The sequence below is a fragment of the Anthonomus grandis genome, chromosome 22, assembly GCF_022605725.1.
Source record: "Anthonomus grandis grandis chromosome 22, icAntGran1.3, whole genome shotgun sequence".
NCBI classification, from domain to species: Eukaryota; Metazoa; Arthropoda; class Insecta; order Coleoptera; family Curculionidae; genus Anthonomus; species Anthonomus grandis.
In genome coordinates, this window is record NC_065567.1 from 26915340 (window position 1) to 26943087 (window position 27748).

The following is a 27748-nucleotide window of genomic DNA, read 5'->3' on the forward strand; positions in this document are numbered from 1 at the left end:
ATTACATTAAGGGTCAATAAGCAACAAGGAAATTTTTCCAAAAAAAACGATAGAAAATAGTAAAATTCTTTAACCATCCTTTAGGTAAACTTAGATAAATAAGAAATAACCCTTACTATAGCATTTTAAAGGCATCAAAACATAAACAAGACTAGCTAATGTGATAAATTAATTTTTAGGTAAGCTTTTAAAAAATGGCCTAAATTAAACAGAGAGCATTGACCTAGCAAGTGATGATTATAAATACAATATAAGGTCAAAATGAGATCATTTTGTAACACAGAAATAATGAAAACTTGAAGGCAATTAAATGGAGTCGAGACACAGAAATGTAAGTAGAACAATTACAAGGATGTTTAACAATAAGTCTGCCCCAGTCTTTCTATGAATGGTTTATTGTTGTTAATGCTTAAGGTAGAATATTCCCTGAGAGCAAGTAAAGTTATTCAAGACTCAAAACTGAGGTATAAAAGTAAAGTAAATTTTGTATATTATGACTATAAATAAAATTTATAAACACAAGTTGCAAACTTGAATAAATAAGGTAATTACAAGGTTATAATTGTTTCTTAATCTCTTTCAGAGAAGTTTATTGTTGTTGGAGCAGAGGATTCCCTCTGAAGCAAGTATCACTTGATCACTGATAAAATACCAGAATGAAGAAAATGACTACAATATAATATGAAATTAAGGCCACAGGACCATTGTAGGTAATAACATATATAATATTTTCCATAATTAAATACAAATTAATGATTATCCAGTGTACTCTATGAATATGGAATATAATATTACATACAGAAATTGATATAATATTAGCATGGTGTATATTGGCTTAATAATAGCTTATTATGTTATGAATTATACAAAAACATATTTAATGTAATTGTATGAAGATAGAAAAAGTTGAAAAAATTAGGTATCTGGGGACTATGTTCGACAAGCTTTTTGAGATAAAGGAAATTTGAACTAAAAATTATTAAAATTTGTATACACCCTAATAGAATCTAATTTATATTACTCTGCTATTCCAAGCATAAAAGTGGTTAATGGGAATTTTTTTTTGGCAAAACTGATTTTTGTACATCAATGGATTTCTTATGGAATTCTACTTTCTAAAATCACTATACTTTTCACTTTACAAAAACAAGTACTGTTTTTTAATAATAGAGTTGCAACCTTTAATATGCTTAAGAAAATCAACAGAAAATTAAATAGTTAAGCTTGACTTTCTCGGAAGTAACCTAAATGCAAATAGGCATTTTTGGGCTTTGTATAGCAGTACTGTATTTTTTCTCGTACTGTATTTCTATAATATAGGATTGCACCTATAAGAATACTTTAGAAATGTTATTAAAAATTATATTTAAAAAAAACCATATAAATTCTCAACAAATGACCTGTTCAGGTCAGATACAAGGTGTTCCATTCATCATGTTACAAACTTCTAGGGTACATAGAAAACGTAAAAAAAAAGGAAAAGTTGATTTGGACATGGGTCCGGAAATGCTTCCTCAGGGAGCTCAAGCTCTTTGAAGATAAAGCTGTAGAAGAAAGCTCTATCTACCCTAGAAGTTTGTAACATGAACACCTTGTATATTAGTCAAAATATTTTAAAGGTAAAAAATCTGTATAACGACTTGACTCTTAATTATTTGAATAAGATAACCTGTAACAATAAGTTAAAAATCTATAGCACTAGATCAGCAAAAGAAAAAAATATTATGTTTTCATTTCAACCTATGAATGTTACCCAAAGATTTATAACATATTATAACCCAGTGCTTTTTAGTAAATTACTAGCAGATTTAATAAACCAAAAGTATTTAAAATCAATACTAAACAATTTTTGCTAGAAAACCAAACATATTTTAATTTATACATATTTTAACATCTTGCCTATCTAAAAAATGTTATTTAATTGCTTTGATTGTAGCCCTTAGGTTTGTGCCACCTCTATTAAGTATAAGTATGTGACTATTTCTTCTTTTTTTTCAAAAGAGACTATTTGCACACAAGGAACATTATTTCTATATATACCTTAAGCCAATAATTCTTTTAAGTTATCTTTCTTTAATATAGAATATTAATATTTATATTCCTATGTGAAGGGTACCATTTTCATTTATTCATTTTGCAATTCTGTTTGTTAATACAGTAATGTTAAACTATTACAAACCATCCTGACATGGAAGTGGAGCCAACAGAAAAATTTATTAAATATGTAAATGAATTCAAACAAAAAAAAAGGTTGATAATAAGAAACCCTAATGCATAAACATATTTCCATTTCAATATAGTTATTTAATATTAATGCTATTTGCTTTGTTGTAAGCAAACACATTTATTGAAATCTAATTGAATCGAATAATAAATTCATTATTATTTATTTGATATTCTATTGCATTAAAACGAACTAGGTCAAAACGAATAAATGGTTATCGACTAATCTATTTACGGCATTATAATTTATTACATTCTATAATTCGCCCGCATAAAATAATAAGGGTATACGCCATAATTAACGAGCGCGTTTCAATAATAATAATAATATCCTGCAGTTAATTTATTAATTTGAAGGTTGTTTTGTTATCTGTTCGCAACTTAGTTAATTATTGTAGATATGAACATTGTGACTCCGTGGCGCAACGGTAGCGCGTCTGACTCCAGATCAGAAGGTTGCGTGTTCAAATCACGTCGGGGTCAAAGAGTTTATTTTGTACAAATTTTTCTAATAAAATGGGATATTAATATTAACTTGGGAGAGAATATATAATCTATGTAAATCAATGAAGAGGTTTCAATTATTGTACAAATTATATTTTTAGATGCAGCTCTACTTTCTTTAAAAGAATTATGAGAATTCGGAAGAGGGTTCGTATGCCTACGTCCCTGGTGTTAAAAACACGATCACCAATTAGCGAAGAGAGACCGAAGACAAAACGAAACGCGATAGTAAATCGTAAAAGCGGCTAAGAACAGCGGCGTTGCAGCATGTTCGTAGTCTCCTTCTCACAAGGAGCAGGAGAAGCAGCAGCAGCTCGCAGCTCTCGGTTAATTAGACAGTTAATTATTGGCGAGGCGGCTTCGGCTCCTCCGACCTCAGCCGCACTAATTAAAACCTTAATTAATGCCGCTCTTACGTTTGTCGACTCTAATTCGAGCCTAAAGTGTCTGTTGGCATTTCTTACGGTTTAACTGCTTAACTAACTGCTATTTAGTAGTCGCTGGGGGAGGACGATGGATTATTTATTATGTTCTTGTATCAGACTTGTCTCGTTATATCATAAATAGCATTTAATAATTAATTTACAGACCGAAGAGGCTGGGAATTTTAAAAAATAATAATAAACACTAATAAAGGCAACAAACCCATTTATCGGTCATAACAGAAATTGCGGTTATATTTAAGCGGAACAGCAAAACCGGCCCGTTTATTAAACACTTATTAATAAACAACTAACCGCAGAATTTTGCCATTTACGCTCAAAAACGGTTTCCGCTGTATAAACGTGAATTAATGATTTTAATTAGCTCTGCTTCGTGTGAGCATTAATTTTGCATTAAAATGGGCTTTAAATAATTATTTCTGACATCTAACTGAACCAACCAGTAGGTATACGTAGCACGTATACATACATGTTTATTATTAATGTTGGGTGATGGCTGTTGAATTCTGGCTTTAATCAATATAAATTCTATGGTCGAATAAATAATTTATTATACATTTTTAAGAAGTATTGATGAGCGAAATAAGATGACAATTTAATTAAGTTTGAATGTTAGTGAAATACATATGCTAGTAAGGTTCGTCAACACATTCCATGAACGTTTATTGTGCCCTATCTACTCCACTTCTATTTCCGAGATTTCAATATCATCACTAAATCGTAGTATTTGGTCATTTTTATGTTAAAACATGATCGATCAGATGGTCATAGAAATAGCACACTTTTGAATCTAGTCTGATTGTCTTTGACACCAATTTTTCGCAATAACTTGCTGGAATTTTAAACCGTGCTTCCCTTAATCCATTCTTCAGAAAGTTCATCCAGATTTGATGTGTTCAGATCTTTAATTTGATTTTTTACATGTTCCCACAAATTCTCTATAGGGCTTGTATTGGGGCTTTGTGGGGGCCATTCTAAAACATTTACCATATTATCTGTTAACCACTTTTTTATTTAGCCTTGCAGAGTGTTTGCGGTCATTATCCTTCATAAATTTCCACGTGACCGAAATAAACTCCTCAGCATAGGATTCCATTACATTTTGCAGAATGTCTTTGTAAACATATTGGTCCATTATGCCATGTATCCTATGAATGGGCTCCACTCCTCGCCATGACATGGCACCCCAGATCATTACATTTTCTTAGAAACAAGCGGTTTTTTTCTCGCAGTGCAGCCCCCTTAAGGTTTACCTCGCATAACCTTCTTATGGTTTTTGCTAATAAATTAATGCCATAATCATTTACTATTTGCCTTCGGATGATGTTTTTCGAGGACGGGGAGCTCTGTTTTTATTTTCCATACCTTGTATGCTTCTGTAGAGCTTCGGGGCGTTATACACCATTTTTCTGGAGCAAACTAAATTTAGCAATGGCAGATATATGGATAAACCATATATTTTTTTAATTTAACTGCTTTTCTCGGCCACAATGTTTCTTTATACCCATTTAAAAAAACGCAGCACTAAATAAAGCAAAAACTCTTTACTTGTAGTGAAAATTAATCGAACAAAATTTAAATGATGTGCTAGTTATTTGTCCACCCAAAAAGAATCTATAAAAAGACAAATATTTTGTTATTGCTCAGTTGTTGTTTTCTTCTTGAAAATAATATAATATTGTGCTATTTATATGACCGTGACTGTACACCGAAATGCATAATATTTTTTCTTGTAAAGTTTAGTTGCTAATCCACTTCACTGTGCTTGTATACATACACGGAGACGTTTTGCGTAAATATTTGTCCCTTCTTGACTGCAAGGGAAAGACCGGGGCTTTTATTAGGAACATCATTAATGCTTGCCCTGTGTTTACCCAGCTCTAATGTTTGCTCAAGGGTTTTCCTTTACTTCTTTTTGTTTATATTTTTTGAACCTGTGTAAATGTCTATGGGTGCGATATTCGAAAATAAACGTCGACTTTCGGTGTGGATCTCGTTTTTCCTTTAGACTTTTAGACTTTTATAATTTGATCTTTTCGATTCATAAACCCACGGAAGCAGATTCTCGATTGGCAGAACTTGTTTAACTTACTAAGCCAACAAAACTAGTAGCTGCTGTTTATATTTGACATTATCAGCCCTTTTCGTGACGGACTCTGCCTGCTTGATTGCGCCTTATCCGAATGTCGAGATGATAAATTTTAATTATTGACTTAGGACTCTATTTAGGTAACTTACTCTAGATAACTCTTTTATTAACATTTTATAAAATTAAGATTATGTGGTCTATTCAAAACATTCGGTAGTTGATTTATTTTAGGTTATTTAGGGTAGGTTATTTTTTTATTTAATGGTCCAAATAAGAATATATCGTTTGTAACATTATTGGGTTTAGGCATCAATAAAATAAAAGTCCAATCATACTTAAACTTGCCGACGTTTCGCAAAATATATTTGCATCTTTAGGGCGCTAAAACACAATAATAAACTTAATTCCAACATATTGAATTGAATTGTAAGTATTCTTTTTTTCTCATTGTTGTAATATCCGTCTTTTTTTCTCGTTTGTATTATAGGTATATGTGTCTAACGTTGGTATTTTAATTTCAATTAAGTTTTAACTGTACAAACACGTTTTTTCTGCTTTTATCTTAATTATAATATATTTGGCGAAACGTCGGCAAGTAATGAATACTATTGAAAAATCACTTACCTGTTTGTGCATTTCGACATTAAGTCCATAAGACATCTCGTAATACTAAAAATAAAAAACATTTTTAGTGTTGTATGCATAAGTATTACGCAGCAAGTTATAATAATAATTAATATTTTTAAAACTAAATTTCAGGTTAAAGTAATCCTGTATTGACCCCAACGCACTAGTAACATCAAAGGTGCCACGTGCATTAATGCGTCAGAGATCCAAATTCTTCAATAATGGTATTCAGGTATATTTTGATTTTATATATACTTTTTAAGATTCAAGTTCTCAGACTACCAAGTTAGTGAAATAGCAAATAATATATGATTGATGTTATAACACGACGTATAAATGTTATATAGCAGTATCTACATTACCCACCTGTTGTTTACAGTGCACACATGCATTGTCTCATATTCAAACAGGTTATACAATCATTGCACATAAACTCTAGCCTGTGGATTGCATTATTATCTCACGCCCGATATACATAAATATTACATGATGTATAGAGAGATAATAACCCTGATGGTTTCGTGAATAATTTAATTCTCTATTATTTGCAAATAATTTTGTTGTAAATAGGGCTTTTTGTTTGACCAGAGGGAATAATTTCATCAATTAATTAATTTTTGTTTATATCATTAATGGAGCTTTTTGCTTCGACTCTATTAAATTTAATAATCGTTGTGTAATTAAATTGCCAATAAAAAATCCACATAAAAGTCCAGTTAAAAAAAACACACACAAATTTAAAACCTAATCAGTATAAATTGCCTAATAATCATTTTTAAGCGAGGTGACCAGCTGTTAAGCTCCTTTAAGTGGCCCACACATATATAATTTATTAATTGTATGACAATATAATTATTATTGGCTGTCGACTCTGAACTAATGGTTTTATTTTGTTTTTAATTAAACCGGAACTTGATCGTTTAAATATTAGTGTTTTATATTTATAATTAAAACTCGACCAAAGGAAATTTTGAAAAATATTGAACAAGAAAAAGCAGTAAAATCTAAGGGAGGACCTTCCGGGGTTGAGACAGTCCTGATATCATTACCAAAAGGCTCTTCAGTTTATGTAAAATTAAACTACGAATTTTTACAGGGTTGAGAAAATTTCTCGTGGATGCAGATTTTGTGAAGAGAATAAGGAAAGTCGTTGCATAGATCTCGATGGCTGTCAAGTTTTAGAAGAAGAATTAGCATCTTTGAAACCGTCATAGCTACTAGCCCTTATCACAGCCATAGGATTGTACAAGGTATTCTAATTTGCATTAAGTAACTATTAGCGATTTTCCAATCTAATCAAGGATGGGTTTTTCATGTAAAAAAAATTAATAAAAAGTTAATTTTCAGAAAAATATGTTAAGAGCGTATTTTTCAAATTAAACGAACAAATTCCGCAAGTTTCAAATTAATGTTATAAGCAAGAGGACTCCCTGTTTATAGTTAATTTCATGTAATTACATTCAGTTAACATTACAAAAGGCAAATAATATGCTATTTTTTTGTATCTATTTAAAACACATGTAAAATCGGATTTTTTATTGGTACTTTTACCGGTTTTACTGCCGTGTGCTCATTTGTATAATCATTTTACGGTGTTTTGACACAGACAATAAATAAATGTAGGTTGTTCACGTAGGTGTTTGTAGGATAGTAAAACAAATAATAATATAAAAGACACGGAAAACCACCGTATTTTTTTAACGCTAATTGATTTTTAGAGTGCCTTATTACATACATTAGAATTACAGTGTTAAAATCTATAGGAACAATACAATTATTCTGGTTACTCACCATCACGTAATGCCTTTGAATCTCGATTTTTTCACTCGCTAGCTTCTCGCAATCCAATTTAAGACTGAAAATTAAAAGGAAATTAGTTGAGATAAAGTAATTAAATAAATACTTAGGAACTAAATATAAAAAAATTGTTAACATATTTCACCTACGGGCGTTAATAAATGTAACTGCAAGAGATACTCTTTCCTTTATTAATTCAGTCTCGCTTGTAACAGTTATTAAACCCAATCAAGAGATTGTTAGGCCCGGCATTTATGTTCGAGTGTGTCGGTCTCGACACCCCGAGCTATAAATAATGTTCACTTTAGACAACCAATTAATTATGCGTTAATACGAGACCGAGCAGCCTTAAGGGGGATTCTGTTATTTCGAAAAATCCATGTATACAAGGTGTGCCAATTAGTAACAGATATTATCAATTTATTGGGAAGTATAAGGAAGTCATAAAGCTACTACGTTATATATTTTTATGAGTGACAGTGTACCAACTTATTTAATTAATTAGGGTCATAGATTTTGGAGTAATTTTCCATTTTGTTCCTTGGATTTTCAAAGTATTTTTTTTGTATAAATATTTTTTGGTATTTGAATTGTTTATTATAATTTTAGTTTTTTATTGGATCACGTCTTGAAGAATACCCAAAAGAAAAGAAGTGTGACTTAGCCTTAGGCCAATATTGGAAAAGCCGGAGGAACCAATATGGACTTGGAAAAAAGGAATTGCAAATTATAAAAGAGGTATTCAAAGAATATTATATTACAAAGAGAATATCATGCACAATATTTACTGTGTAATTAGAAAATAATCTATAACAGACGTTTTACGTAATGGGTTCTCATTTCCTGGCGTTGACTTAATTTTTATTCAATTTATAACAATAAAAAAAAACAAATTATAAATAGAACTTCTGTCAAACCAAGCCAATGTCTATCTTATCTGTAATAGTACACGGCATGGCAATAAAATTGAAAATAACACTCGGCAATCCGATAATTTACTGGCACATTTCCCAGATAAAATTCCATTCTCCATATTGAAAAATCGTTGATGTAAATATATGCCTTTAGATGGAGATATTAGAGAGCGTTGAGATTGGTTATTATGGCCCGACGTAAATCTTCATGATCCTTACGAAATGTCTCCGGATAATATTAATAATGTTCAGCCGGTTATTTATTTTTTTTTAAATTAAAAATCTCATTAAATAATCTGGTCTAATATTTCACAATTAGTATGTACTTAAACCAAACGGGTTTTCGTTCGTTTTAAGTGCACAGTATCCCCTTAACATCGTAACATAAACGTTAATACGACCATCTTAAATGTCTGTAATTTATAACTTAAGTGTCTGCTCCAAAGCACTTCATGTTTAACGAGTCCCGAATTCGTATATCGCCATGTTATTAAGATAAAAGTCGTTTTATTGCATAGAGAAGGATTTTTTTAAATTAATTTTTAACAAAATAACAACAGTTTTATCAGCTTGATAGGCGTAAAATATTAGTCCCACTTCATCAGGTTAACATCAGCAGTAATAAAACAATTATACTTACGTATGATATTGAGCTTGTAAAAAGTTAAATTCTTCCTTAATCCTATCACATGATTCACCAACAGTAAATTTGAATGGTTGACCAGGCTGCGGCGGACCCTAAAACAATTTATTTTAGTTAAAATCAAAACAACAAACAAAAACAACAATTAAGCGATAAAAGCGTCGAAAAAGCTTCCTTTAACCGTAAAACTAGATCTGAGATTTTTCACAGGATTAAGAAACGCTTAAGCGGAAATTACGTCAGCCCTCGTGGTAGTAATTTATTTTATCTCGTCCTCTGTGTGTGTGTGTGTCTGCGCTCTCTCGGTAAACCAAATATTGGTTTTTGACCATTTTAAATGTTTGCACAGGCTGCGTATTATTTCCTTCAACCAACATTATTTTCCAGATGTGTGTATTTATTTGCCCACTTTCGATATTACATCGCTGGCTTCGATTTCCAGTCAAAGAGTTCGTTTACTTTAAAATCGTTTACCTATAATATGTCATAAATCGGTTTATCTTGTCGATGTGTATATGTATTTAGAAAAACTTAAAAATGTGCACATGTAATTCAATCAATAGTCAGGATATAAGCATGCAAATTGAGCTATTCTCGAATTTTTCGATATACTGCCATATTTCCGATTTCCGATCATACCGACTTTCAGAGCTTTCGAACAACTGTAGATAGATTGAGTGATCGCATACACCGTTTCATTTATGATTGAGCGCTATAGGGAGATAGGTCAGCACTTAAGAAGACCTGGTCAAAGCAGACATCGCATTACTACACAAGTTCAAGACCGTTTCATAAGACTCTCTGCTTTAAGACAAAGGTTTGTGACAGGAAGATTGCTCCAGGAAGCAGATGGACTCAGAATTTCAACTGATACAAGAATCCCAGCGCTAGGGCCAGCTTTGACCCCAGAGCATTGTAGAGCACAGTTAACTTTTGCTAGGGAACACATCGAATGGGCCAATGAAGACTGGGATAGAGTTCTTTGGTCAGATGAAACCAGAATTTGTCTCTACAACTCAGATAGACGTTTAAGAGTTTATCGAAGACTAAATGAAAGATATGCCCAATGTAACTTCTAGAACACCAGATGTTTTGGTGGAGGATTAGTTATGTTTTGGGGAGGGATTTTTTTTAACTGCTTATACTGACTTGGTGGCTATTAATAATGGCAGTTTAATAGCTAATATAAGGGAGATACTGCAAGAACATGTGGTACTATTTGGCCTTAACATTGGTGAGAGTTTTTTTCTTTCAGCAGGATAATGTTAGACCGCATCTTGCTCAGATTGTTCAAAATTATTTAAATGATGTTGGAATTGAAACTATGAATTTGCCAGCAAATAGTCCTGATCTTAATCCAATTGAGAATGTTTGGGACATGATCTACCGGCGTTTTCAAGAACTTCCTAACCCTGCTAATACTTTATATGGACTCACTGGCGATATTGTCCAAATATGGAATAATTTGGATCAAAACGAGATAAGGTACATAATTTTAAACGCATGAATAATCGCTTCCCTGCTGTTATTCAAAATTGGGTGGGAAATACCTGTTAATAATTATTTTTATTAATGTTAATATTGTTTTTTTTTCTATACCGTTTCTACGTTCTTTTGACATTTTACCTATTGTTAATACTTTTATTACGTTAGAATAAGAATATACTTAATTTAGACAAAAATATTTGATCAATATTATAAATTTTTTTTTTAAAACATAGTGGTGTGTTAATTTTGCTGCCCAGTGTATATTGATTTTCATTAAAATAAATCCTTTTGCCATTATACTGAGATGAGGATATAATAATGAAAATTGATTTTTTTTTCTTTTTTTAATATTTATATTTTACTGGATTGAAATTCCATTTTCTTGGGAAGGTTACTTAATTATTAATACTAATAATACTCCATTAAGACTCTACTAATATTAAGCTATTTTCTACCTTTAAAATACATTTTTAATAAATGTATTATTTTGTTGTTTTAATTTATTTTCATTTAATAAACCTACACGAATCAGACAGTCTGGCTTCTTCCAAGAAAAGGAGTGGGTATAAACATAATATCTTATAAACTTTTCTTGAACTCGTAATAAAACGGGAGCACCTTATGAAATATGTAAGCTTTTACAAAATACATTAAAAAATAAAAAGAGTCGATGTCGATTTAATTAATGAAAAACGCGACATAATAATGATGTAGTCATTCGCATTGCAGACGTGCCGTTGCTCACCGTCATTGTATGGTAATGAGTCATGGTTTCGAACGTTTTCCTTTAACGTATACGACATTATGCACCGGTAAATTTGTATTCTTGTAGTAGTAATCGTAAAGTGTTTTCGACAGACGTAGGTAATTAATTATTTATTATTTCGATTCTAAACTTGTTTCGTCTGTTTATAATAAATGTATGGGACGACATATATACGAGTCCATGTATGGAGTTCTCGGGGACCATAAGTAATACGAGGTTGGTTCAATTAAATGACTTAGAATCGAACGTAATGGCACTTTTATTGCACGTAAATGCAATAACAGCCGAGCGGGCTCGTTAACTAAAACGTTTTACTTTCTCAGAATCTAAATAAAATATTACAAAGTAGAGAACAAAACAGCTTCAATTTATCGACCTTTTTAAGCTTTGTAGTGAACTCGAGGCGCACCGCCGCTTTCTGAAAACTTAATTAATAGCCAGATTTTTTAATAAATCGTTTTCTTTTGTTCCGCTCAAAGGCCCCTCTTATTACTTCCTTTTCCTTATTAAAATGTTTACAAAAGCACATATAATTGCCACTGGAGTTTTTTCCGCAACAGTGTCATAAAACTACAAGAAACATGTCGAAATTGCGTTCGGCATGAAACTGGGAAAAAAATGTTCAACTTAACTCGAGTCATAAAAACCACAACTGCTTTCATTATAAGTGATTAAAAATTCCGATTTGCGGTTATGGTTTTCCGGTTACTAAAATAAATAAAACGGGGCTGCGGTCAAGTTTTAAATTGGCCTATTTCAAATTTCGTAATTGTTTTCGACCGTTTAGTTTATGGTTTAGAGGTTTTTTATTTCGGAAATTTGTCTGTCAGACATCGCATAAAACATTTCTTGTCACATCTATTCTTAATCTGTTTTATTTCCATTTAAATATTAACAGCATACAAAAAAGTATTTAAGTAACATGATTGGTGGATGATCTGTTGTGTGAGTGTCAAGTACAAACGAGTCGATAGAAATTTTGAATAAAAAAAGTATCCAATTATAACACCCGAAACTTATGCGAAAAGTTCCGCTTTAAAAATGGCAAAGTAATTACGCTTCTAAGTGAAAAACAAAATACCAAATGTGCCAAGCGGGATAGAACAGAACGGAGATGAGATAAGCGATTGAGATAAATTCCTAAAGTGCTTTATAACGACAGTTAAAAAGCACTAATTCATAAGGGAACGAATTTAACAAGTCGTAATTACAGAGCATTGTGCGGTCGCGTATTATAATAACATTTTATTTCAACGGGAATTATTTTATTGACTCGCCGACAGGCTCTCGACGGCAACGATTTTGATTAAGATCGACTTGGAACATTTTGTTTCTTTTTTTTTTAATTTTATTCTCTTGTTAATAAACGTATGTAGCAGAGCAGTTAATATTAAATTAAGCTGTTAATATGAGGCACGATAGTCTTTAAAATTTGTTTAAAGTCTAAGGCTTATAATAGATCGTTGCTGCTTATTTAACCGCCAGAAGAAATGGCATGAAAAAGGGGTTTATACTTCTAAAGCGATGAAAATTTGGCGAAGCATAAAACAACATAAGCGTTCCCTTTCATACAGTAAACATTAATTTAGCAAACGAATATATCATCGGCGTCGCATCGGTGGGCCGATGAATTTCTCCGGTCGAGAGCCGCCACTATCGTCACGGTTACAGAAACCATGTAAACGATATCTTCGCACAGGCACAGCAGAAAACTAAGTACCAAATTAGTTCCGGGGCCGTGAAGCGTGGAAATACACCTCGATTCACACTACCGATGGCTACCACATAAGAGTGTTACGCTACTGATGCGGCTATTAACGCTTTTCGATTTTCCAAAAACAAATTCACACCACACGGGCGTATTAATAGATTTTTTTTACAGGCCACGTTACATTTATCATCGCTACTTATTTTGGAAGCTTAGTGGCATCATTTTATTACTGTGGCTTCGATTCTTGGCTCATTTGTTTTTGGTTATCCACTGTATTTCACGGTTCAGTCACATTTGGGTTTTTTTTTAAATGTATTCATTTATAGATGGGACAAATCATTCTTCAAAAGTCTTCCACATTTCACTTATTAGCAACATATTTCTTCTTAACATTTTTTTGTTACTAGATGGGTGAAATATAGGTAGTATGTATATTTCAATTGAATATCTGTAGTCCGATTAACAATGTCAGCTAAAATTAAAGTTAATAAAAAGTGAAAATCATTTTTTATATGTGACTAGACCAATTACAGATGGGAGGCATCATTTTATAGCGATCATATATGAATTCTGGATTTCTGAGTGACATTTATAACGATTTGGAGATCAAAAGTGTCTTTTTTAACTTTCTAACGCATCTCACCTTTCAGTAACATTCTGGATCTTCTGGAAAAATAGTTTTTTGGACGTAACTAGACAAATTACAGACGAGGAACATCATTTCATAGCGATCGTTCATGATTTCTACATCTCTGAATAACACTTAGACCAATTTAGGGGTTAAAAGTGCGTTTTTGACCTTCTACCGCATCTCACCTTTCAATAACATTCTGGACCTTCAGGAAAAATGGTTTTTTTGGATGTGATTAGATCAATTACAGACAGGAGACATCATTTCAGAGCGATCGTCCATGAATTCTGGATTTCTGAGTGACATTTAGACGGATTTGAAGGAAATTTGTATTTGACGGACTTGAAAAGTGCCTCTTTTGACTTTCTACCACATCTCGCCTTATAGAAACATTTTGGATCTTCTGAAAATAATATTTTTTGGACGTGATTGGACCAATTACAGACGGGAAACAACCTTTCATAGCGATCGTTCAAGATTTCTGGATCTCTGAGTGACATTTATACCGATTTGGGGTTCAAAAGTGTGATTTTTTATTGGGATTTCTGCCTCGCAAGAAATAATAAAATCAACCCAATCTAGCTTGCCCATAGTTTAATTGTAAATAACTTTTTAAAAAAAAGTTATTTAAATTTACTAAATAAAAAAGAACAAATCGGGTTATTTACCCACTAAATAATTCAAACGTTGTACCGGCACCTCGCCAAAGAAATAAATAAAATGTCATACGAAAACGGACAAGGGATTTGCATTTGGCGACGTGTTTTTCGTATGTTGAACTGAAATTTACATTCCTTACAAAATGCTAACAACCCAAATCCGACGAAATAAAAACGCCGCGCCGTTTTGAATCATAATTAAGTGTCGCCATTTGCATAAAGTTGTGGTTTTAAAATAGCAGTCACCGACGACGTATGTTATTGGGTGGGATAGATGCCATTTATTAAGTGAGGTAAAAAAAACTGTTTTCTTCTAAAAATATTTAATAGACTATCAATAAATTTCGGAAGCCCCATTGTATTCATCTACAAGTCACTTTATCAAGCCGACCAATCGGCGGCGAGCTGCCGAGCGTTACGGATTGATTTAATTGGCCGATAAGAGATTCTATATTCCCGAGGAATGCCATTTAAGGACGACCACCGATAATTTATCTTGAAATGGGTTTTATGTTCGTAATGCCATTTTAATGGACACTAAGATAGTCAGCCTTTTTGGGCTTGTTTTATTTTGACCATTTTATTGGGAATCTGGTTTATTAACATACTCATTATTAAGTTAGAGCATCAAATTAACGGTTTTCACCATTGTTTCCTTATTCTTCTACCTTGACTTCAAGTAATATGTCTAGCCTCCCACATTCCTCTCAACCATTTCTTGCAAACAGGGTCCATAAATAATAAAAGCAATGGGTAACATGAGTGTGGTTTACAAAACTATAATTCATTTTTAAAAGACCCTATGACTAAACAGGCGAATATTACGGTTCGAGTCTAGACTAAACAAGCAATAAACATAATCAACTTAGCGAAGTAATAATTGCAAAGCAGCATTATTGTTTTGTAAGCATTAAAAATGGAAAATGTACTGAAAGAACGGCAATAATAATAAACGGCGCATTTAAGATGTTATTAAGGCAACCGGTCTAGGTTGGCGCGGGGTCCGAGACACACCTTGTACCATATTTATTTAATCGTGTCTGTTGAAGCCCCTCGATGTCGATGTTGACTCTTTTTTGTTCTTTTTTCAGTTTGTGCGGTAGCATGTGTTGGAGCCTTTTTTTTATAACCTAAATACACAAGGGGATTTAATGATCTTTAGATGGGACCCGAGAATTTTTTAAATACCGACATTAAAATATCCTATAAAGTAATAGTGTTTACAAGATATCTATTTTTTAACGTATGTTTATAAAATGAGGCTAAAAATATGCAAGAATTTCAACGCTGTATTGGACAAAAAGCAACAAATATTTATTTTATCAACCGATCGGTAATATTGTTTTGTTAGTTAAAGTTGAAATTTATGGCTCGTGGCAACATTATAAGGATTGAGATCATAAGCAGAATAGGAATTTGAATTTTTTATGGATAATTTTATATCAATAGAAAGCAATTAACTTTCTAAGTGAAAAAATGTTATATTCCCTTTGGTATATGATGGGAATTATAATGAAATGTTTTTAGCTTCATGAAATAATATAGATAGTACTGCAAAGAATATGAAAGTTTTTGAATTTAAGGATAAAAATGCTGATAATGAAAGAAATTGTGTTTTCAAAAGCATTTTTGTGTACACATTTTTAAATCCTTCATTGCTTATTTTTTCAATTTTGTATTGCTACTTTACTTTAAAGATATATTTTTTTAAATTATACTAAAGACTGGCTAGAGGCTACACATCATGAAGAATATTCTATATTTTGTCCATTTAAAAATTTGTACTTAAAACGTCTTGTGGGTGGTACTCTTATTATTTTACTTGGCTGAAGCCAAGCCATAAAAGTCCATTCCACCACAATGACTAATTTTAAACACCAGATGCGTGAATCTTTTATCCTGTACTTTTACTTATATTTTTCAACGTTGTCTTTGTTCTTAGCATGAAGAACCTAAATGGATATGACACGCCGCTTTATGACATCGATTTGCCCATCAACTGAAAGTAATAAAAATACTGTTTGCCCCCTAAATACGGCAAATAAATTAAAAGTCAACCATGAGGGCTTAAGGGTCGAAGGCAGACGAAGGTCGGATTAGCAGAAAAGTGCCCTTTCGTAAAATATAGCACAGCTGACACGAGGGGGAGATCCAAAAAGGGTCACGAAGCAGGTACTAAAATTTGTATGCCCTTTTATGTGTTCCTATCCTGTACACAACTTGGATGAATTAGTTGACCCTAAATTGGTCACAAGGCTGTCTTTTAATGAATTTTGATTTAAGGGTGTTTATAGCCTTTACCATATACATATGTATATTATTTATTATTTATTTAATATTATAATATCAACAGCCAATTACAGAAACTAAACTTTAAAATATCAAATACATTTTACTAAAAAATAGAAAGAATTAGCATGAACTATGTTAATATTTTAAAAAAATGTAATAATGTCAGAAGTGTTAAATATCTAGTATTATCTATAGAGGGTCTGATTCTAAGCAGTATAAAGCCCATCCTCAATTATTTTAGTGAAAGAATTTAAACTCAGTAAATCTAAGGCTTTTGAAAGGCATTTTATTAAACGTACCATTAATAAAAACTGTACTAAAATATTGGGCAAACAAGTTAGTAATATTTTTCTATATTGAGAATGTATATCACACGCATTTTTGACATCGAATGTACATGAATATGCCCATAATGAAAATATAAAATGGTCCCATTAGACCCTAATCACACCTACTTTAACACGAACTTTTTTCCAAAAACCAGCCAAATATTTCTACGGTCACGTAGTTTACGTAATTACGAAATTACACACGTTTTTACGCTGTAAATGTTGCCGCATATAATATTATGTCGAACATTTGTTTTTGCATGCAAATAAAATCAATCAAGCAATTTGCAGCTGCCGCGAAAATAAATTAAGAGAATTAAGTTGTTTGGCGTGGAGTTTGGTTTCGTGACCCAAATTTCCCGTTAAATCATCCTGGAAACGTTTATTTTTTTTACAACGCGTGGGGGTAACTATACATGATTGTCTTATTAAATAGATTCGGGTCAAGAACAAATAAATCAAATTAGGATTTTTTTTGACATGTGAACGGTCAAAAAGCAACGTTTTCTTAAATGGTAATCTTTCAAGTCAATCATAATTTCACTAACAATAATTGATCATAATATAAAATAAGTAAACGATTAGTAATCGAACAAATAGCGGTAATTAGTGATTAATTTCCTTTGTTGGGTTGTTCGTTTGGTCGACCCACGCGGCGCGAAACCCACAATCCGTAACGATAAATTAGCAGATGCGAGTTTTGCTCGCTTTCTCTCTGTGTTTCTCTCTGTCTGTAGTTTTATGTCGATAAAAGAAGATATTTTTTGATCGCATGGTTAATACCTGCTCACGCAACATCAAATATACAAAGTGTCAGATCTTAAAATATTTTCGATTACTCTGTAATAATAGTTTTATTGATTAAATTGGCCAGAATTAATAATAAAAAAATATACTGCCTGTCGTTGTTATTTAAAATACGTCACTTATATAAAAAAAAATTAATGGTATTGTTAATACATTCCAGGCATCTTTTTATGAGACCCACGTTCAAATCCTACTGGAAAGAAAACTTTTATAAATTTTGAGGCTTTTTTAGGCATCCAGTTATTAAGAGCGTCTGTAGCCATCTTTCCATTTTGGATTCGAGAATTTAGACAGCCGACCAAGGTTTGGATCTTACTAGATTAGATAGACCAGCCTTTTGATTTTTTTACTCAAGACCAACAAGAATAACTGAAAATGATGCCTACATTTGAATAAGGTGAAAAAAATAGGGTGAGAGACTTTCAAACAAAAAAATATAACCCCAAGATCGTAGATCCCGATCCCTTATCATAAACTATCCGACAACCCCATCACTCTAATTTACTCTCTCCCTTGTTGTTTACGTAGTAAAAGACGAAAATTCCTTATTAAGAGCAAACTAACCCTCTTCGTGCTGTAACATTAAACAGAGGAAATTGTAAAGAGCGATAGTGGGAGAGGGTGGAGGGCGGTAGGAAAAGGGTCATTCTCGCCCGTCAGACCGAGGGTTTGCGGTTAAGGGATGACCGCAAACCGCGCACCGCAAAAACCGCAACAGCGCCAGACCGCTTTGGCCCTCACGTCCACTAGTTCGTTGTAATCGGATCGCGTATAGTTTCTCTGTGTGTTTGTTGCTTCTTGCTTTCTGTTTTAGCATTCGGGCGAGTTTTTGAGGTTACTCTACTCTTAGCAGCCATTTTATGTTAATTGATTTTTTTTTAAATAAATCCTAATCACTAAAGTGAGCACATGCATAATCCTTTCAAATATTTAAACTGCCTCTGATAATACTCTTTTATGCCATAACAATGAACTTTTATTATTATTATTAAGTCTAAATGTTAAAAGGCCATAAAATATAAATTCATATGAATAATAACAACGAGGAAACGAATAATAGAAATCGAGGCAATTTATTTTATGTCATTTTACTTTCATGTTCTACTATCGTTTACTGTTGAGTCATGTAGACACGCTATCTTTTATTTCTTTGATATCATATTTAATAATTACTTCCATACAAATATTTGTTTATCTTTGATTGGCCCAATTTATCATTCGTTCCTATAAGTACTTCGTTAAATAAGTCGTTTCATTTAACAGGAACGTTACGAGGAACATGGTCTTTTGGACTAAAGGAAACTTGAGATAAGGAGCGAAAATGGCCAATTTAAAATTATTTTTAACATTGTTATCTGAGGTCATACATCGATAACACTTGAATACTACTTTCATTTTTCGATCAAGTGTTTATTTTATAAACATTTCGAGTAGTTCCTTGGTGAGTAAGAAGGGTACCTGCATTAGATGATACCATTAATAAAAACCACAATACTTCAAAAATTATAATTAATATGGCTACTTTGTATTGCTATCTTATACAAAGATAACGATTATCCAATTATAAGCTTAGTAGATCTAACAGACGAAAAACAATGAAAAACACAAAGTCACGGTCTCACAACATTTACTTAAAGCTACACGTGTTTCGCTCTATTCAGAGCATCATCAGGCCTTAAAAAGCCACTGACGTTGGCAAAACAGTAAATAAACATCTATGTTTATTTATCTTGAAGATCTTCGAAATAGAATTGTTAACGAATGTCAGTTATTAACGCGTGAAATGTTCGCCAATGTGAAATTGAATTTTTGTATGGAAGTCAAGGGAGATCATATTCAGCATTTAATAAAATAGGTGTTATTTTCTGAAAACTAATTGATAAAATAAAAAAGAGATAATAAAATTACCTTTAATTCAAGTATCACTCGACCCTCATATTTTAAAAAATGTACGTGGGGGCTCTGGGGGTGAGGGAAAACGCAGTTTCTGTCAATAAATGTCTCCCTCAATATTAAATTTGACTTGTTCGGTTTATTAAATTTTCAAAATTGGTGGACTGTTTTATTTGGGCACCCTGTTATATTTGAAAATGATGCGTATAAAGTACTACCCACATCTGCTTCAACAATAAAAAAACTCTAGTCAAAGAAATGGTTTCATCTTAATCTACTTGTGTTGATCAGCGTATAAGACCGGTATAAGGTTCCTTTAAACGAGTACTTGGAAACAAGAGAAGATAAGACCCGTCAATGTGTCCCTGTTAAACGGTTTTTAATGTAAATCAGCTTTGTGTTGCCTTTATCAACCCGGCGATCTTCCTTTTCATAATATCAGCGGTATTTTATCTAAAACAGATCATGTTTCAGTCCGTAAGCAAAACCGAGAGAGTAGAGTGATGGTGTGCCAAAAAAGCGGTTTTATCTGTCGGTGACAATTTTAGAGTTGTGCAAAGTGAACGCGAATTACGAATACAGGTCGACGACTTCATGCCATATTAATTGCGGTAGGTACGAGTCGCGTTAACTACCAATTAGCGGGCACGTTTACATCGACATATGCCATGCGTCACCATCTCTTTCGCTCTAGTTTTACATCCAAGCAAGAAACCATGTTCTGTTTTTTAACTATGCCATCCTAAAGATAATAATTATAAAAAAAAATAATTTCCCAATCCAACCGAGAGAACTTGAAATTTGCATGGTGAACTAAATCCATGTTGTTATTTCAATTAATACTCAATGGGAAAAAAAGATAAACATGGACGTATTTAGAAACCAGTCAATAGTTGCAACAATCGTAAACGCTTATGCATACTTTACGTTTACTTTATGATGAAACCCAGAAAGAAAGACAAATTTAGTCGGGTGAGCTGAGCCAGCCGTTTGTTTGTTCTGCAATGTTTAATGGCGGGTAATAAAATATTTGCTCGGCCGTAAAGCAAACACTTAAACAAGCCGCGCTATTATCAACACAAATCTAAGATTGGAAAAATACACAACGCTGCCTGCCTGCCTGACTGGTGCTTTACGTTTACACTTACTCATTCTGACGGATTACTCGTTAAAATTGAGATTTTTTTATGCGTTCCAAATAAATAGTGCTAAAGTTAAAATTAGCTAATCCATAAATTCAAAATTACCTCACATTAAATTCAATCGCTTTTTTCATTAGAAGTTTGAACCAGTCGAAATTTGACACAGAAATCGAAACTCCTCAGGTCGTTTTACAACGTCTGGAATCCAATTACCCACTGTTGCTATTTTTTTAAATTTCCTTTAGGAATTGTTCCTGAAATGCACGCAAAAAACAACTCCAGCTAAAGTAACTTTCAAGTGGTACATTAGTTCTAAATAACTGACATCAGAGCAATCACTGGGGGCGTTTAAAATATTTAAAATAGTGTTTAACACTCCGGTCTACCTGGTTTCTTGTGATGTCGGGGTCGACCGCCGCGCCACGGCCATAAATATCTCCACCATGGACCCACGGTAACCATAATTTCTCGGAAAGATACCCGGTGGCTGTGTATAATGGTTCGTGTTTTTTTACTCGTTCACAGAACACACCATCGTGTTTGGGTTATAGTCTCGTTTCGGTTTTTTTTTGCTCATTGCTGTTGGTTTGTCAATATTTGTGTGAATATCACATTCCATGCCTGTTAAGGGTTTTGTATTTTTAGTAAACAGTTTAGTAATAGTTTGTTGAGTCTTTAAAACGTGAAATATCATCATTCATAACGACCGTGACTGAAACTTTCATAACAAATAAGTTTTTATATTCTTAAATTATTTTCCTACAAGTAAAATGCATTAAGGTCTAAGAAATAATTTATAACCACTACTTTTAGATTGCTTAGCAAAAAACTAATAAATCAAAAAAGCATGCTAAAATATTCACACAAAAAAAGAAACACGTGTTATTCAATATAGTTGTCTTTGGTCAGCGTTGCTAAAGTGGTGATTCAGTTGACTTTAAAACTCGATACACAATAAACTGGTCGAACAATTTATGGAGCGCCTACATTCATTTATAAATTAGTTGAACAAATTCCAGAAGCCTTATAAAGAAAGAGAAAAGCTAGAAACCTGCTTTGGCAAGTTAACTCGCAACGCACCTAATGATCCGGAAAATGTACTGAAAGCTCCTGCTTTTAATTAAGTGTGAAAAGTTGCCGGGACCTCGGAAACAGGTATAATTTTCTATAATGAAAATAACTAGAAGCCATTCTCGTTATTTATGCGGTTACAGTTACCCGGTTTGTGTCTTTGCGTTCGCTCACACCACTTTTTATGTTAGGAACGCGGTTCGTGGACGGGAAACTTCACTTGCCAATGAGACTATTTTTGTAGTTACCAGCATCTACAAGTTATATGAATTTTGGAAATTACAGGCACGTTGGGGCAACGTCGTATTTAGGTTTTCTTGATGTAATTATATGTCTACGCTCAGGTTGTTTTTTCATGCATAGATTCCTGTCAAGTATTATATTTTCTTGTATGAGTGTAATTAGAAATTTTCAATTTTCATTTTTACACAGTGTTAACTTATGTTTTTTTTTTAGATCCCGGATAAAAAGAGGCGCTACTAGCAAAGTGAGTACTAATATTTATGCTTGTTCCTAAGCATAAAAAGTCAATTTTTTCCCTTTTACAGTTGAATTCATCCACTTCCGACCCCTTCAAAATGAACTTAAATCGATTCCCGCCAACCGCGGGATCCGTCGGACCACGAGCGAGCGAAGAAAACCAAAAGCGAACGTCGGCTAACCAGATCTTTAGTTTTGCATTTAAATTGTATAGAATAGTCTATGTAAGTATTGTAAATGCAATAATTGCGTTTTCGTGCAAGCGTTACTATAGGGTCCGAAGTTGGGCTTTGTAGTATAAAATCCACTTGTTCCCTTGAAGCTAAATCGTGCTAAATCAGAAAACTTACCGGGTGTCGTGCGGCTGCAACAGCAGCCGCCGCTGCCGCATTCATACCAGCACTAGGATACATTTTAGGTCAACAAATCTTCATGTTAATGTATATAAAAAGAAAGAGGTGAAAAAATGCACACCACTGAATTCACTTCACTGACAAATAAATATATCCAATAAGGGGAACAGGGGTGGGAGGGGGTAATCCTAATCTTGAGCAGCACTAACACTTCACACGCATTTTCTCGAAATAATAAAATAAATCACTTTCATTCATCAGCACCGATAAACACGAGACGAGAACAAAAAAGATCGTTCAACGTTCGTTCTCGCGCTGTGGGTCCGTACGAGCACGCGATTCATAAACGACTGCGAGCCGTCAGTTTCAGTGCCAATGCAATGTTCAGTTCAGTTTCCCCGCTTTAAGCCGCTCTTTCCGTCTCGCTCTAACTTATTGAAACCGCTTTACACACCCCACGCTCTCGCCCATGGAAAAAAGGGCCTACTATACCACTATATTGATACACTGATAAAAATTTTATTGAAAAAAATCAATAAACTGTTGTTTTTTTTTAAGAAAGCCTTTTTATGTTGGAGCTAATATAATTTTCATTTGTTGTTAATATTTTTGGTAAAATTAACTGCAAAAAAATCACTTTATTAGCCGCTTTGCTAATTATAACAATACTTACTCCAGTTTTATTAATGATTTACTTCAAGAAAATTACCGAAAATAAAAAAACAATTATTTATTTTTTAAAGATATAATTAATTATTTGTTATAAATAGTTCAAATTCGATAAGGTTTAAATCTAAGTGTCTCATTGTTGGATTTGATCAACTTTCCTGTTGGTTTGGCATTATTTTCCTTCGAAGGGACTTGGAAGAAATGTGGGTTTTTAAGAACTGAAACCATCTTCCGACCATTGGTTCCAAATAGTTTTGCATGTTCTTCTTTAGTTACAACAGCACTCATTCCAGGCTTAGTTAAACTGGAGAGGATTTCTTCTTGATTGCTTCTTTAAGCGATTTCCTTAAGAGAGGATCCCCTTGGGCAATAGATTTAAAGAAAATGGAACTTCTTATAGAAAAGAAGGAAGGGAAGCAGTTCATACATCATATTCAACATTCAACTGCTTACAGCAGTTGAAAATAGAATGACTTATGGAGCCTTAATAGACCCATTTATTTGGAGATGAGTTCAATAGAGCGTGAAATGCAGTGATCCTTAACGAAAGCACATCTGAAGATGAGTGATTTAATTTCCAGAATTAGTGGTTGTCTTGATATTTTTTTAGTTTCAATAGTAATACAATCTGTAAGATATGTGTTGAACGTACATATTTCAAGATATTTTAACAACATCTATGTTTAATAACAATACTTATAAACTTTATTAACTAATTTATTTGTTTAAAATAATTGGTGTTTAAAATAATAAAAAAACGAATCAACAATCCCTTTGTCAGAAGATATTATTCTAAAAAGCATTAGACTCTTTGAGTTTGCTAAAGCTGAATATGACTGGGACTATCAACAAGAAATCACACAGAAAATATGATTCGAATTTTAATAAAAATTGACAATACTGGAATAACTTTTGATAAAACCAAAAACATTCTTATTTTTAAGGAAAAAGATTGGAGGGAATTTGTCTTCTTTAATCAAAGCAATACGCAGTTCAAGTCTTGACAAAATTCTAAAATTGTAGTTATAACATGATGTATGTATTAAACTTCATTTAAGTGTATATAATGTTTAGTTGCAAAGGAATAAATTATGTATATTTTAAAATATCTTTTTATGTAGGAACGCGAAGAAAAAACCATCTCTGACGAACGGTGAATTAAACCCTTTATCAGAAAACCATAAAATAAATCATATGGGTCAACTATGGCTTGCATCGGTAATTCGCGCCTTTACTGAAAAAAATTGGGGTACTGGAGTTACTGGCGGATATTCATAAACCAACTTAATAGAAGAACTAGTGAGTTAATTATATTTATAAATTTAAGGGTTTACATAAAATTGACTATCAAAATATTTGCTGAACTTTACTTAAACCTATTCAAATTAGTAGAATATTTAACACAGTTTGTTTTTAGTGTAGGTATCTTTGGGGCTATGCTTAATTATAGGTAAATTTTCATTAAAGTAATAATAATTTCTTGATGCCTAAAAAAATTATTTATAAAAATTCCACGTATTTTATTACTTTTTAATATAAGATTTTTCTCCGTAGATGCAACGACCCCCTTACGACGCATTACGAGTATAAAAAAAAGAAATTCCGGACTTTTATCAACGAGGAAACAAATTGATTACGGTGGTAGCGCAGGAGGCTCCCTCCCTCTCTCCCTGTCCCTCATTCCGGATCCAACTGGGCCTAATTACTTTGCTAGGTACCCTCACTGACTCACTACTACAACTAGACTCGGTCTGATGATGGTAATTCCGGTAATGCCTGATGCTTCCTCCACGGTTTGGTGATGTTAGTTGCGTTGTTGTTCACGCCCGTCGCGAAGCGGGGTGCTATTTTAACATATTTTATGGATTAGCTAATGGTGACATGTCTTCACATAGATGATTATCCCGTCACGTAAATTTAAGAATCTTATTTAAGTCTTAAATATAATTGACTTAGATATCGTTTTTTTGTTGACTTTTGTTAATTTTACAAACGTTACGAAGAGCATTCCTCAAATATCAATGTACATATATATCAAGTTTCGCTACTGTCCTACTAAAAACGGTTTTGCATGTATTGCAAGTCTCTCATTACCATGAATAATCCTTTTAAAACTCTATTTTGTCAAAAGTCACTTTACTTTAGAAAACCTTTTTGTTAAAATATTTAAGCCACGCAGGAAAAGGAGCCTTACTTTTTTTTCAAATCCTTTTACCTGTATAGACATTACCATTTAATTAACTCTAATCCCTGTAATATACCTGCCTAATGCCCTTTCGAAATTTGCTGAGAAAATATTCTATTTAATATAGAAATGTATAAAAAGGTTTCTCTCTCTCTCTTTCGCTCTCTCTCTCCCTCTTTCCCTCCTCCGATAACCCCGGTAGGTCTCTTAATGCTTTTGTTCTGCTCGAAGAAACCCGCACCCGACCGGGCCGACCCACTATACGACGATTTTATCTCCTTCAGTTATATAAATTTTTTCAGTCGGTCCTTATTTTTGCCGGTTTACCCGCTGCGTCGTACAGATCCTGCGAGCCATGTACTGGCACCTCGAAACTACGTGGGCCCACGTTGACCCAACGTTCGCCTGTCTATTTCCCTTAGCAACGAACCTCGAAACTCGCCCCACGATTGGCCGATGGCGGCCTCTAGTTGGTCGAAAATCTTGTGAAGCAACGTTTTCGTTTAAAACGGGCGGTGTGAGAGCGTAGCGGCGTCCCGATTGGTTTACACGATGAAATCGACAGTTTACGTTGGTCATGCGTTGTTGTAGCGTTTGGGTCCACGTGAGCCCCAGACCAGCTTGGTATACTGGCAATCAGGGCGCCATATTTATAGGGGTGAAAGGGGACGCGGCGAAATCACGCGGGTGGAACAAGGACAAATTCCCGGGCCCTGTTTCAGCTAAAATGAGATGCTTTCTGCCAGGCAGCCATTTTGAGGGTAGTTTTTTTCCTTTTCGCTCGCTTTTTATTTTTGCCGAGCATTTTTTTTTGTAGTGAACATGTTCGGAATCATTTCGGGGGTGCGAGTCAAGCAAATGCAAAGTGGCGCGGCTTGGGGGTTAGTTTTCGCATTGACCGAGAGCGGCGAGGGGCGGCAGAGGCGGTGGGGTGGCGGTGGCGGGAGGATGAGGTGGTGGAGGCGGATGAGGAGCGATGGCTCGGCGGTCGAGGGTGGAGGGAGGGCGGTTGGTTTGTGTTTAGAGATGGGGCGGCGGTTTGAAACGTCACAATTTCCGAAAACAAAGCGCCGCCAGTTTGCCACTACACTGGCCACGCTAATTGTGCTATCGCTGAGTTTCGGGGGGCAATTAAAGCGAGAGACAATTAAAGTGAAAGTTAACTTTGACCATAATGAGCTCTCTTATTGTTTTGCTTTACTGCCTCTTGGAACGGTCTATTGATAATAAAACTGTTTTTTTTTCTTTTAATAAATAATTCATGAAAAAAAAATACAAATTTATATAGTTTTATCAAATTCACTAATGTTCAGGAATTAGTAATTGACAGTAGCAATTTTTATAATGTACTTTTTCAAAGATGACAATGACATGAGGACGCATTACCACCTTTGACTGTCCAGATCCAGAACTCAATCAGAGTAATTCGGCGAATCCTCAATACAATTAAACACACTGCAACATTTTTATTCTTAGGTGTAGCTTTAATGCACACATTGCTAAAAAGACATTTGTACTATCTGAAGATTTTTTTTGTATCTTTGGTGTGCAACTCAAGATAGTAGTATATTTTTCTACAAAAATGTATGTAATTTTTAGGAAAAAGATAAAAGAAAAATCAATTCCGGAAAGTATCTCACAATTAAAGGATTCATTTTGTGAATTGGCTAAATTCAGCACTGAAACTTTGCTACTTTCTAAACATCAAAAACTGTAGATGCCCGAAAGGTGTTGTTGGTAATAAAGCCGAATTGTTGAATTTAAATATCTATTTTGTTATACCCCAATGTGAAAGTTATTAATATTTCATCAACCTTTTAAATAGTTAACCCTTTTGATGTTAGGGCTTAAGATATTTATTTCGAGGGTGTCAAAATGGTAAACTCCTATGCTGACTTTATTGATGTTAATTTTGAAGCTGTTGAAAAGAATTTTGATATGATTTTGAAGTCTGAGCTTTTTTTATTATTTTTAGCATTTTCTTGTACCTGTTTTTGTTTAACTTATCCAATTACCATTTGTTTATAAATAT

The 27748-nt window shown here is 33.3% G+C and overlaps 1 protein-coding gene, 1 long non-coding RNA gene and 1 other non-coding gene across 7 annotated transcripts in view; 2 read left to right on the plus strand and 1 right to left on the minus strand.

Moving 5' to 3' along the window:
• LOC126749148 (transducin-like enhancer protein 4) overlaps window positions 1-23222 on the minus strand; it is a 99155-nt gene extending 75933 nt beyond the window's left edge. Inside the window, exons 1-4 of the mRNA XM_050458819.1 lie at window positions 22860-23222; window positions 9238-9335; window positions 7678-7741; window positions 5884-5928 (exon numbers count right to left, since the gene is read on the minus strand). Coding sequence (XP_050314776.1) covers window positions 5884-5928; window positions 7678-7741; window positions 9238-9335; window positions 22860-22922 — 270 coding nt within the window. The 5' untranslated portion in view covers window positions 22923-23222. The remainder of the gene's footprint in view (window positions 1-5883; window positions 5929-7677; window positions 7742-9237; window positions 9336-22859) is intronic.
• LOC126749152 (uncharacterized) lies at window positions 1-27748 on the plus strand. 5 transcript variants are annotated; one of them, XR_007664908.1, is made up of 11 exons: window positions 1-84; window positions 180-331; window positions 584-710; window positions 6019-6118; window positions 6983-7136; window positions 8293-8421; window positions 16438-16667; window positions 22486-22516; window positions 22578-22733; window positions 23825-24830; window positions 25086-25495. It is a non-coding gene; the product is annotated as an uncharacterized LOC126749152 (long non-coding RNA). The 5 variants fall into 5 exon arrangements; XR_007664909.1 differs by lacking the exon at window positions 16438-16667; XR_007664910.1 differs by lacking the exons at window positions 1-84; window positions 180-331; window positions 584-710; ... (2 more) ...; window positions 8293-8421; window positions 16438-16667 and adding exons at window positions 22009-22113; window positions 22173-22426; window positions 26534-27748 and having other exon boundaries at window positions 25086-26477.
• Window positions 2635-2706, plus strand: Trnaw-cca (transfer RNA tryptophan (anticodon CCA)). Its single transcript has one exon. It is a non-coding gene; the product is annotated as a tRNA-Trp (tRNA).